Source organism: Arachis duranensis, chromosome 4, assembly GCF_000817695.3.
Source record: "Arachis duranensis cultivar V14167 chromosome 4, aradu.V14167.gnm2.J7QH, whole genome shotgun sequence".
Lineage (NCBI taxonomy): Eukaryota > Viridiplantae > Streptophyta > Magnoliopsida > Fabales > Fabaceae > Arachis > Arachis duranensis.
The window spans coordinates 105278279-105292170 of record NC_029775.3 but is presented as its reverse complement, the minus strand read 5'-3'; the positions used below and the strand labels follow the sequence as shown (position 1 = coordinate 105292170).

Below are 13892 nucleotides of genomic sequence, written 5' to 3'. Positions count from 1 at the left end.
TACCTTCATTCCTTACGTGGGAAGCATAAAAGATTAGAATAGTAATTATATATATTATATTAGTGTATGTATTCGTGCAATGCATAAAAAATAATGATTTTTTTAATTATATTAAAATATAATTTTTAAAAAAATTTATGAACATATTTAACTTATTTAATATATTTTTTTATTGATGTGATTATATATATACTCAATAAATTACTTACAAAATTCTCACAAAATATAAAACTTATTTTAAATTTACTCTTATAACATACACACACAAATTTAGAAATAATTTCTTACATCAAATTTAAAAATAAACTTGGTCGTTCATTCTTCTCGTAAAAAGCATAAAAGATTACAATAGTAATTACATAATATTATATTGCTAATACATAAATTATATTTTTATTATAAAAAAATATCTAGAGACCAACACTTTTAAGTATAAAAAAATAGATAACTAACTAGTTTTAGTTCAAAAATAAAACAAAAATAAAAAAGTATTGCATTGGTTACCCAGATTTTTTTCTTTTATTACTATTAGAATTTAGAAACCTATTTCTACGTTATATAATTCAATGTAAGGGTTGTATTTACTAAATTAGTAAACCTATTATTAGGCCTTTTTGCATTTAAATAAAAAAAATTTAATTATTTACCAATTTAAATAAGATAAAAAAAATACCATTTTATGTAATTAGTTGTATTTTAATTTTATAGTTAAATTAAAAAAACAAAAATGAAAGACTATATTTTTGCACACCTAAATTACAGAAACGAGATAATATTATTGATTATTTTTATAATACCTGTTTGTTGAACTAATAATTTAATGAATAAAAAAAAAGCAAACAACTTTTTCTATATACAATGTCCTATCAATCTGATATTCCACTAATCCTGTAAAAAGAAAAAGTAATTTTTAACAATCAAAATTATTCTTTCCATTCTGGTTTAGCTCAAATCAATTGAAAACTTTTATATTTAACTTATGATATAAACAAATAAATTACAAAAAAAAAAAAATGGGACCGTCACCTTGAGATGCTTTGAGTGAAAAAGATGTTATATATATTATTCTATAGTTTATACATATTAATGATGAGAAGACATAATGAAATGCCAAAATCTAAAAGCAACTTGTTTTTCGTAGGCATAGAGTCCTAAAATATAAAAAAAAAAAACTTTTTTATTTTTGCAGCTTAGATGAACAAAAATAATTGATAATTTTATCTACTCGTTTTCGTAATTTGGGTACAAAAATACAGTCTTCTATATATTTTCGTTTTTCTTGACTGCAAAATATAACTAAATATACAAAATGGTATATTTTTGTATCTATATTTAAATTGGTAAATAATTATTTTTTATTTAAATAAAAAACCGCAATTATTATTATTATTGCTAAAAATAAAATAAATCGTCACTAAAAATATTTTCTTCTAGGGGTGGTTATTATGTATATTGTTTACTTGCTAAATATTAGTACCTTAATAATTTTTAAGAACTAAAAAGTTCATTTCGTATTTAATTAATTTGCAGAAAAAATATCCAAATCAAATGGTAATGAAGTAGAAGGTTCTGGTGGAATAGGACGAGTTAAGCTGCTGGGGGCTCCAGGCCAATAGATTGCAAGATATGTGGCGAAAGGAAATTCTGCTATGCTTGTTATTGCAATTTGCAAGGGACCTCCTCCTAGCATAGTTACTGTACCAGAATAATAATTTATGAGCATTTTATATATATGGTTTGTGTGTTGCTTTTTTAAATAAAATATTGAAAGAGGAGGAATAGAATAAAAATTGTATTGATGGAAAATAAAAGAAAATGAAGTCAGTCTTTACTGATATATATGGTTTAATTTTTTAATTTATTCTTTCGCTTATCCAGAATAAACTACTAAAATTGTCTCCAATTTTAAATATACTAACAAAAATAATTTTTATTTTTAATAAAAATGAAAATATTCTCAAAAAATATTTAATATTAAACATATATTTTTCAAAAATTTTAGATATTAAATTTTTATGTGATTTTTTACCAACATAATTAGAAAAAAAAAATATTTTCATTTTTAAACTTTAGTGATTTTATGTTTTTTTTTCATTTTTTGTTAATGGCCAAAAAAATAAAAAAAAGTTCAATTTTTTAATATTTTTTATATATTTTTAATTAGTTATTTAAATATGTTTACAAAATTTTGGATAAAGTACATAAGTAATTTATCAGATATAAAGTCATTGTCACTCAAAAAAATTACAATAATACTCTACGTCTGTATAAAAAACTTAACTAAGTTATCCAAACACTTTTTTGTTAACGTGCCTTCTCCCTCCCCCAAGTTACGTGAAATACATACGCGCTCCCCTCTCCCTCCTATTAACGTAAACTTCTTCTTCAACGTTAAAAATTTGTATTGTAATTTTCGGATCTGCAATCTCTGCTGCTCGTCCTTCTTCTTCTTTTTTCTTCTCTTCTGTTTGTTGTTCTTCTCTGCTGCTCGTGCTTCTTCCTATTCTTCTTCATTTTCTTCTTCGATTTGTAAATTTATCTTCTTCGTTTTCAGATTTCAATATTCTATCAAAATAATGAACGATTCAACTTCAAATCAGTTGAACGAGAGCGATTAGGATTATTCTTCTGAAACGAATCAAGCAGAAGAGGTTTGGATTATTTTTTCAATCAAATTGAATGGAATGCAATTGCTAAATTGAATTGAATTGAATGTACGCAGGTGTTCTGAATTGAATTAAATTGATAATCTCTAAATTGTAGATACAAGTGTTTTGAATTTGATTTTATATAATGAATAATGTTCTGTTTATTTAGTACTATACCATTGATTCAACTTAATAATGTCTTCGGTTCATTATGTAGAAAGCTGTGTTGAATTTGATTTTATATAATGGATAATGTTCTATTCATTTACTACTATACAGTTGATTCACCTTAATAACGTGTTCGGTTCATTATGCATAGTGTAACACCCTAACTTTTAGCACCTCATGATCGTACTAAAAGTCCAGGCGTCACTTAACTCTAAACCTTCAATTTCATACTATAGTTATTTAATATTGAGCTTTCATGAATACAAACAGAAACTCTTATTAGGAAAACGAAAGGAGACTTTATTTTAAACCACTTAATCACAAAAGTATATATATCCACAACTTTATATACATAGACTTATTTCAAAGAGTCTCAATTACAAGTTTTAACCCTCTAAAAATCAAAATAATAAACGACGAAGGGAAAATAAATTCTAACAACTTAACTTGTGAAAATAATCTCCTATGCTCCTGTAACTTCGCACTAAACCTTCGCACATGTAGTTGAAAGGGGGTGGAGATGATAGGGGGTAAGAACTGGGGAGTTCTTAGTAGGGTTGGGGTAGTTAGTTAAGTTTGTTTTATTATGTTCTTAGTAAATAACAACAGTAAACAAAGTACAATCTAACTCAACAATTACAGAACATAGAATCCAATCACAAGCACACATAATCATAGAAAACACAATCACAAACAAATATGCGCAAACAAGGATGATGCATGTCTAGTCCTATCGCAGGCCATGAGCTGATGTGTCGGTTGCCTACCCGCTCCTGACATTACCCGGGCACCAGTTCCAGATATGGCTTTCCAGATGCATACTGTGTGCTTATAAGTCTTACGGCTAAGCCGCATACAGTGTGACTTTCAATGTGCTTACATCTGAAAAATAGTTTTCAGTGTGTGGGTGTCCCCACTATACATTTGGCGCTAGAGTCCAAACAAGGTTGCATCTACTCTCCTGTGCCAGACAGTCTTTTAAAGTTTTTATCTTTGCCCTCTGCTCTCCTGTGGCAGATACCCCTTTAGTTAATACATTCTTTTTTTTCTATGTTCTGCTCTCCTGTGGCAGAGATTCCTTTAATTAATACATTCCTTTCTCTTATGTTCTCTGCTCTCCTGTGGCAGAGATTTGTTAGATTATTTTAATAGAGGTAATGACCAAATCAGTACCCGAAAGATTCAAACGCTGATATTTTGGTACCTCACTATTGTTATTGACAAAATGATCCTTAAACGATTTTAAAATTTGACAAGCGTACCCACGAGTTCACCAGAGCACATTTTCGACAAGCATAATGCTGACATGGTCACTGCGTTTTGATGACATGGCAAATACCCTTTCCCACCCTAATTCTTCTCCTTCTCCTTTCCTCTCTCCAACACACTCCCCCCTTCACCTTCTTGAATGCATTCTCCCCCCTCCCCAACCCAAATCCTTCCCTCCCCCTCCCTAATCTTAATCCCCCATCTCTAACGCACTTTTCCCTCCTCAATCCAAAATCTCCCTTTCTCACACTCTCAACTCTCTCTCCCCTTCGCCTTCACTGCTGTCGCCTTCACTACTTGTATGTGCTTACTGCTAGCCCCCAGCCGTTGCCATGCCACCTCTGTCTGGGTTCCATTTTGGAACCATCGTGTTGTGTCCCCTCTGTGTGTGGTGTTCTTCTATTTTTGCTTTGGTGGTGTTTGTATTAAATTTTATTTTATTTTGATTATTGTATATGAATTTGTTTGTTTTCTCTGAGTTTTATTGTGATTAACCATTTTGAATGATAATTTAACCTAAAAATTTGGGACAATTCATGATTTAGGGCAACTCTGTTGATGTTGAGGTTGTTGTTGTTGTGAATGGTGGTGTTGAGGGAGGGAGAGGGAAGTGTGCGTGGAGAAAGGGAAGTGGTGGAGATTATTGTTGCTGTTGATATTAAGGCTATTGTTATTGCGAGTGGTAGGGTTGAGGGAGGGAGGGGTAGTGTGCATTGGGAAGAGAGAGAGTGGTGGAGGTTGTTGTTGCTGTGAATGGTGGTGTTCAGAGAGGAAGGGAAAGTGTACGTTGGGGAGGAGCTTGTGATGCGGCGGGAACTGCGATGGGGGAGAAGTGTGCGTTGGGGATGGGGGCTGCGACAGGGAGGGAGAGGGAACGGGAGGAAGTGTGTGTTGGGGAGGGAACTTTGGGGGTGATTTGACAAGTCATCAAAATGCAGTGGCCATGTCAGCACTGTGCTTGCCGGAAATGTGCTCCGATGAACCGTGAGTACGCTTATCAAATTTTAAAATCTTTTAAGGGTCATTTTGTCATAACAATAGTAAAGTACCAAAATATCAGCGTTTGAATCTTTCGAATACTGATTTGGTCATTACCTCCTTTTAATATTTGCTCTCTACTCTTCTGTGGCAGAGGTTCTTTAGATTCTTTTAATATTTGCTCTATGCTCTTTTGTGGCAGATGTTCTTTAATATTTTTCTTTCCTTTTCTTTTCTTTCTTCTTCTTTTATTTCCTATCATTTCATAATAAAATTTATCTTCGCATTATTCCTTCGTCTCTCTCTAAGTGTCTTATGGAAAAGAATTATAAAGTACTTTAAATAAGTCTACGTTCTCTAAAACTTTTAATATTATTCTATTTGCTCTTCTCTAACTTATAATAATATTAATAATAATTTTACTAGATAATATTCTTAATAAAAAGATAATAACAATAATTTAAATAGTAAATAAATAATATATATATCTATCTTTTTTTAAAACTCTGTTTATAAAATCTTATTTTTAAATTTTTATTAATTACTTTCTAAATTATGAACTTTTTAATATTCTATTTTTAATCTTAATATTTTATAAAATTATATTTGAACCATCACTTATTTTCATACTTATAAAAATAACCCTGAATTTTTATAAAATACCCAAAAATTTATATAATTACAAATTGTACCTCGATTTTTATATATAAATACAATGTTACTCTTTAAAAATAAAGTTTTAATATTAATCTTCCTCTTATACCCAAAGCCGAAACCCTTAGCCCTTCCCTTTTAAAATATTACTTGTATTTTAATTCGTTTTTGAGTCTTTCGATTACCGATTTTTTTCAACTCTTAATTTAATCTTTTAACTGCTAAATCTAATCAATTTCCTCAAAATACCACATCAAACAGTCGCAAAACCATTAAAACAATCACAGCTGAGCTGTTCCTCATAGCCAAACCAACAAATCACAAGTAACAACAATAATTCAACATAAACTCATTCAAACTCAAACAATAATTAACCAAATCAACATTTTCAGTGATGATTTCGAGATTGAAAAAGGAACGTTGTTTCATAATGAAAGCATGAATGAATGTTAAATGTTTCCAGGGTTTAGGCGCGTGAATATACGCTCATTTAATGGGATTAAGTTTTTTTTTTATGTTGGACCAGTTTGGATAGACTTGACTAAAAAATTATATGAATGTGTCACCCAATTGAAAAAATTAATATTTTTTTTATTTTTATCATATTTTTTAATATTTTAAAAAGATTTTTATCATTATCAAAGTGTGAAAGATACTTTTATATCATCTTCAAAAATCGTCCGTGGTTTACCATCACTTATATTTATTTTCCTTTTTCCAACCACAAGCATACGTTAAAGATATTAATTAAGAAAAATAAAAATACTGGGTAAACAAATTATTTTTTAACTAAATTTAACTTAGTCTTCTTTTTTTTTTTTATGTATCTCCTCCTTCTTCATCTTAGTTTTATTATCCTAATAAATTATTAAACTAATTTAATTCAATTTTGTTATTAAAATTAGCTTAGTCATATAGTATTATTGTAAATTTTTTTTTCAATATATTATCATCGTATTTAAAACTTAAAAATGTTATTATCTTTATTATTTATTCTAATAATGTATTTTTTTAGATATTGTATGAAGGATGATTATATAAATATATATAATTTATAATAATTTTTTTTTATGGTATCTCTCAACTCGATAGGTCAATGATTAATTTATCGCGGATCGAAGTTCTATTCAAAGATTTGTCATTGGCAGATAGATTGTTGTATACATAAGACAAAATTTAAATTCGCAACACTTTTTAAGTGGATTAGTGAGCTAACTATTAAACCGGTCCATTTTGTTTCATAATCATTATCATTATAATATTTTACAACAAATAGCATTCTGGCACCAACAAGATTGACGTGGCATATTCTAGTACAATACCTCTCTTCTCAATTTAATTTAAAAAAATCTATTTTTTATAATTATATGAAAATTAACATTTAATGCATAATTATATTAATTTTAACTATTAATGTTTTTAATCATTCTAATTATATTAATTATTACTAATTCTAATTTTCAATTATTACAATATAATTTTAAATCAAACATAATTAGTGGCAAATTGATATCGATATATATAAAAAAAATTAAACATAAACTTATAGTTCTAATTGTCATAAATATAATATATCTGTTAATAGTGATAAATTGTATTGATATCTCAATTATAATTCTAATTGCCATAAATATATACGATACTAACGTTGATAGTGAAAAATTGATATTGATATCAATAATAAAAGATTAAACATAAATTTATAATTCTAATTTCTATAAATATAATACTAACGTTGATAGTGGTAAATTGATATTGAAATCAATAATTCAATAATTAATTTCTATAATTAATTTCATGATACTAATGATTATATATAGTATTTCTTTTATATGGTTCATGAGTTTAAGTTTTAGAACTAAAGCGTTTTTTTTTTAATTTGTTATTCTTTTTTGACTATTTTATAGAATAAGAATGTATTTTTTGTTTTTTATTGAAATTGATAAGATACAAGTTATAATTTTGTATATTTTTTATGTAGTTATTCCATGATTATTCTTTTAATATTTGATGTTTGTTGTTACTCAAATTTTTTTTTCGTCTAATTTTATTACAATACGATTATTTTTTGCCACAATAATTTATAATGCACCATATCCATCAAATACCACCTCGAGATATATTTATTGATTCGGCGCATTATTGAATTTCTTTAATCTACATATACATTTATATAGTAGGTGCAAAATACACCTTAAGTTTTTTACGAGACTGATGTGGTCTCTTTCATAGTGTTTGAGCGCGAGACTCAGTTTTTTGAAAAAGAGTTGTAATGAAATGCATCGATCTATATTTGAAAATGTTTGTATTTAAATTAAATTAAAAAATAGTCAAATATTATATTTTATATTAATGTAATGATTAATATAATTGTTCTATTTTATTATAGAGGTTAGGTGCAAATATTTTTTCTATATATATAGAGAGAGACAAATTCATATTTTTTAAAATAAATGCCAAAATTTAAAATATTAATTCTTATTAATCATACACGTATCATGGGAGTAAAATGTTCCAAGATAAGAAATCTATTTTGACATTCAAGAAAAAATACAAAATTATAGTCTCATTATGATTGATTGTACAAAATTATAGTCTCATTTGATGGCTGTTTTGTGCTAGGAGAAAAAAGATTGCTGCATATTTTGTGCTAATATTTTTTCCCCCGACTTCAAACAATATTGCCTTTCCACAACTCTTCTTCTCCTGCTGGTTATTGATAGCATAATGTCAACAAGAACGGAAAATGAGAATGATGCGAGCAGACGGTTAAAATCTGGGCTAAAATTAAGTCCAATTCAACAGATCGTAGAGTAATATTAAATTAAAAAAGGATAAGTGTAAGCCCAATATATCCGTACACCATACAGTTAAGATTGAGGAGGTGTTAACGACCCAAAAGATATGTCCAAAAAAAAAACGCGGAAGGAAAAAAATTTGACGTGTTGTTAAAATATGTCAGAAGTGAGATTTGAACCCACGCCCTCTTTCGAAGACCAGAACTTGAGTCTGGCGCCTTAGACCACTCGGCCATCCTGACTTCTTGTTATTGGTTTCTCAATTTGTTTTTATAAATACCTATTTAATTGTTTTTTAGTTTATTTTTCTTCCGTCCTCAACCATCTATCATGTATATACAATTGTACATGTTTTTAAAAGGTTATGTATTCGTTTCTTGTGATCGTATTATTTGGGGGGAAAATAAAAAGAAAATATTGGATAATGAGAGATAAGATGAAGAATGGATACACCAAGTCAATTATTTATCATGCCAAAGGTAACGATTATTAATGTGTTATATTTTGTCTGTTTATGCACAACATTGCACTTTATTTATTGTTTTCCAATTAACACTCATCTTATTAATCTAGTACTTGATAAATAAACTCGAGCAATACGCCAAATCACTCTTTAATGATTTTTTGTTTGGACATTTTAATTTTCTAAAATTTTAATTACCAAATAAGGCATCACTATTTATTTTATTAAACAAATCAATTTTCTTGTTCTAAGTCTTCCGTTACAAGTTGACAAAACTTACTTGTTTAGAGGAGAATTTGATTAAATGTATGAACATGTAATAAAAAAAAAAACTTGGCGTAAAAATTAATTTGTCTAACAAATAAAAAAAAGAAGTAATTTGATAATTAAAATTTGTTAAACACAAATTTGACTAAAAATTCCATTCTATTACTCTAACTCAATTCAATACTAGGCACCCCTACTAGTTTTTTTTTTTAAAATGAAAATTACACATTTTTAATCATGTTTAGATACTTCGGAACAACATCACTTTTAACACAATAGTGATTAGCGTCAACACTAAATTGAAATTTGCAATCACAATATTGGACTATGAAGGACAAAGAAAACAATTTTGGCACAAAGTACCACAGTACCTAAAACAAATGTAAAGCAGACATTGTTAACTTGAATATGCTAATAGGTAAGTATTACTATTAACTATTAAGTACACCGTTACAGTTATTAACGGATTCAGTAAGAAAATTTAACTATTCCGGTAAGCAAATCATTCATTTTCTTTGCACAGTATACTCAGTGCTATTTGTGTTCAAAACCACAAGAACTGCATAGAAGTAGCACTAGATTCTCTGATTTTACATGTTTGTCTTCTTAAAGAAAATGGGAGAATAAATCCATCACCATTGAACAAGATTCAAACATCAAACTAGAAGATAATATCAAATCCTAGACCTTCAAAAAGTTAAGGAAAATGTACACAAGGCAGAGAAGTAAAAAACACAGATTGCATGATTCAAACTCACTGTTTCAAAGAAAACAGTACTAAATTGTTTCAGCTACAAGAATGGAGCCATGATCATCGAAATGAAACTGAAAGGTGGTGTATCACTTCATCTTAGCCTCTGTAAAGAGAACATGGCGGTTAACCCTTGGATCGTATTTGCGAAACTCGAGCTTCTCTGTGAACTGCCTTGGCTTCCTCTTCACATAGAAAAATCCAGTCCCAGCAGCAGACACTAGTTTTACAAACATTTGAGCCTTCTTCTTCTTGTCCCCCATTCCTTACTCTAAACACAACGAAACCATTTACTTCAGTTTTTTTCCCTCCTCTTCAACAATTAAAAATAAGAAGTTGATTTTAATGAAATATAAAACAGATTCACACTTGCATTTAGTTATATCTCGTCACGTCAATAAAAAACAACTATCTTTTACACCTACCATGTGAATGATAATCCAAAAAGAAGCTTGTAATTATATGATTGAAAGGTGAAATAATTAATAATGCACACATTTGGTAAAGTCTATTTTATCTTCAGGTCCTTTCTTTCCCTCAAAGACCCTAACTCAAGAAGCACACTTTGGAAATTTGATACAGCAGCAACATAATACCTTTAAATACAATAATTTCCTATGAAATCAATGTACAATAGATAATGAGTTCCACAAGATAATAGATATCACATCAAATCTGAGTGTTTTGCGGGGAATATCATGAATTTGATTCTGTTTCCATCAAACACAGGCAATCGGTAATTTTCAATGTTCTGAAAACCGAACCGGTTATCAAACTGCTCTAATCACTGGTTCACTGGTCCAACCGGTTTATTCGTGGTCTAACCGGAAAAACCGTTATAATAAAATAATAAATAAATTATAAATAAATATCCTAAAACATAATTCTAGTCTAATATAAATCTTAAGATGTCTTCTAAACACTACACAAATGTCATCAACCAAAGTCTTATGAACTTATTTAAGTACAAACTCAAAATTGAAACACAAAAACAAAACAGCTGCAATTCAATCTCCAGCAGCACATCACTACGCAAAGAAATCACGAAACACTATATAACTAAATCAATAAATCATGAAGACAATCACCATGTATGCATAACTAAGTCACAAAAACAGTAAAACACAAACACAAAAACAAAACAGCAGCAATTCAGTCTCCAGCAGCACATCACTATGCAAAAAAACACAAAATTCTACATAACTGAAATCAATAAATCATGAAGACAGTCACCATCTAGGCATAATTAAGTCGCAAAACAGTAAAACACAAACACAAAACAGCAGCAATTCAGTCTCCAGCAGCACATAACTATGCAAAGAAATCACAAAATCCTACATAACTGAAATAACTAATCATGAAGACAGTCACCATCTAAGCATAATTAAATCACAAAACAGTAAAACAAACACAAACACACACACAAAACAGCAGCAATTCAGTTTTCAGCAGCACATCACTACGCAGAGAAATCACAAAACAAAAAACATCAGCACAACAACAGCACAGCAGAACGTATGCTGAATTAACTAACTTAACAATCTAAGCACAATTAAGCCCAAAGCATAATTTTAATTGACTTAATTAAACACAAAAAAGCTCAGCAGTGAACAGCAGAGAGCCAAAAGAAACACAGCACAGGAGCGAAGAAGACACAAACCAGAGTACAACACAGCATAGCAGTAGTGAGCAGAGCCATTCAATAATCAATATAATTTGATAATTTCTAAACTAAAAAACAAACACAAACAGCAGGCACTAGTAGTGAGCTATGTGATACAATAAGAGTATTAAGCACCAACTTAAATTACAAGTATTCCTTTAGGCAATGAGCACAAAATGTATCATCAAGAAACTTTAACAAAATTTAACAGAAAAAAATAAAAGCACGAACAAACCAGTAACAATTTATCGGTATCAATTTATCATCAATCAGTAATAATCAATCCAGCACAAACAAGAACAAGCCAGTAAATCAATCCAGAACAAACAAGAACAAGCCAGTAACAGTTAATCAACCCAGAACAAACAAGAACAAGCCAGTAACAGAGTTAAAATTTATTATCAAGCAGTGAGCAAGGCCAATCAACCAAGGAAAAGCACCGAGCACTGACGGAGCATCCGAGGCATTACCTTCAGCGAGGGCAGTGACCAGAGATTTGAGGGAGAGCCACAGACGACGGGAACCTGGCGACGAACACTGGCGATCTGGCGACGGACGACGGGGAGCTAGCGACGAACACGACAGAGAGACGACGGCGGAGCAGGACCTGGAGACGCTGGCGTTGGGGGAATGGAAGGGCCTTCGAGCACGACGAAACAGGAGGATTGGCGAACGACCACGACGAACAGCCGGCGACGGTGAGACCAACGGCGGCGCGATGAGACTAGGGTTGTGTTGGACAGAAATAATGAGATTATGTACGAGACTGAGGAATCAGGAATGGGGCTCGAGAGGGAGGCAAGGGCTTCAGCCTTCAGGTGACTGAGGACGAGAACCTGGCTCGTTCTTTTTTGAAACAAAATGCAAAAACGATGCCGTTTCATAAAACCGGCCGGTACTGGTTCGATCCGACCGACCGGTTCAACGATTTTAAGCAAATTTTTTATTTTTAAACTAGCGGCTTCTCTTGCTGGACCGAACCGCAAAGCCTTCAGGTTTCCGGTTGGACCGGTTCGGTCCGGTTTCAGAACCCTGGTAATTTCTATTCTATTTTTTGTCTGCTTATTTCTCTTTCATAAATTAAAATTATTGAAGAAGGTCAATATGTTTATTATGATGACAATATAAACATGTTCGTAATGAGCAAATTACAAAAGCATGATTTCCAAACAGTCAATCCCACTAAATACTCTATAAAATATGCTTAGAAATCATGGCTTCAAAAATTACAGATACACTAAAGCCCAACGAGAGAGCGAGAGAGACCTTAATTGTGTGAGGCAGTGGCGTGGGGTGTTGGCGCAACTGCGATGTGCGACGGCAGAATGAGATGTTTTAAGATTTTAGGGGTTTTCCGTTTTCACTTTTCGGGGTTCCAAAGGCCAGAGCCACATTGGTATATTCAATATTCATGGATACATCATAATACTTGTTTGTATTATATAAGTATTTATGAAATCATCAAATGGTGTCGTGGTGTAGTTGGTTATCACGTCAGTCTAACACACTGAAGGTCTCCGGTTCGAGTCCGGGCGACGCCAATTTGTTTTGAATTTATGTGCATCTTTGTGTTTTTTTTCTTTAAGCAATCATTACCTTTGAGTTTTAAGATATCTCAATTCTCAAGTGAAGCCATGGATCACCCACCTCCTTTTACATAACATTCTTTTCTTACGGTATAAATACTTCTTCAATTAGAAAGACAACATTCTATATACATAATATTTTATTATCTTGGAAGAATCTAAAAGACTAAAACAATTAAAGAACCAATAATAATTGAATCATTCATTAAATCATGTGACTTCTCATAAATAAAATTCAGTAAATTAAATTTAATTCATGTATTCGAATAATTAATGTGTATTTTTATTTTTTTTAAATTTGGATTAATATATTTTTTAATAGTAATATATATTATTTTTACTCCTTTAACATAAATTTTTAGGGTCTTCCACTGTCTAAATATATGTTGTGGTGTCACTTATGATTTAACATGCCACATTAACAAAATTTTGACACCATTGATCAATAGAGAAAGTAACGAAATGACTAACATGACTAATTTATAATTTTTAATGGACGTATTTAATTAAAAAAATATTTCGAGAATCAATTTGAAAAACAATTGATCTTTCAAAGATTAATTGACCATTTACTCTTATATTTGTTCTTTTTATATATTATTTTTTAACTATAAAATTTGAAGATGATTTTTTTTAAATGATACAGG

General features: G+C 30.2%; 2 protein-coding genes and 2 non-coding genes across 5 annotated transcripts in view; 2 read left to right on the top strand and 2 right to left on the bottom strand.

Annotated features, from left to right (window-relative positions):
• Positions 1 to 1837, top strand: part of LOC107485495 (uncharacterized) — a 4873-nt gene extending 3036 nt beyond the window's left edge. Inside the window, exon 3 of the mRNA XM_016106030.3 lies at positions 1531 to 1837. Within this exon, the coding sequence (XP_015961516.1) occupies positions 1531 to 1616 (86 nt within the window). The 3' untranslated portion in view covers positions 1617 to 1837. The remainder of the gene's footprint in view (positions 1 to 1530) is intronic.
• Positions 1838 to 8673: 6836 nt separating this feature from the next.
• On the bottom strand, positions 8674 to 8757 carry TRNAL-CAA (transfer RNA leucine (anticodon CAA)). The gene has a single exon. It is a non-coding gene; the product is annotated as a tRNA-Leu (tRNA).
• Positions 8758 to 9733: 976 nt separating this feature from the next.
• Positions 9734 to 13048, bottom strand: LOC107485530 (uncharacterized). 2 transcript variants are annotated; one of them, XM_016106064.3, is made up of 2 exons: positions 12926 to 13048; positions 9734 to 10267 (listed from the first exon to the last, which is right to left on the bottom strand). In XM_016106064.3, exon 2 carries the CDS (start codon positions 10257 to 10259, stop codon positions 10086 to 10088), a length of 174 nt encoding a protein of 57 aa, XP_015961550.1. In that variant the 5' UTR covers positions 10260 to 10267; positions 12926 to 13048; the 3' UTR covers positions 9734 to 10085. The 2 variants fall into 2 exon arrangements, with proteins under 2 accessions (XP_015961550.1, XP_015961549.1); XM_016106063.3 differs by lacking the exon at positions 12926 to 13048 and adding an exon at positions 12130 to 12565.
• Positions 13049 to 13126: 78 nt separating this feature from the next.
• TRNAV-AAC (transfer RNA valine (anticodon AAC)) lies at positions 13127 to 13200 on the top strand. The gene has a single exon. It is a non-coding gene; the product is annotated as a tRNA-Val (tRNA).
• The last annotated feature ends 692 nt before the right edge of the window (positions 13201 to 13892 follow it).

Coding starts and splice junctions, on each gene's coding strand:
- LOC107485530 (XM_016106064.3), bottom strand. CDS start 10,259: ATGGGGGACAAGAAGAAGAAGGCTCAAATGTTTGTAAAACTAGTGTCT.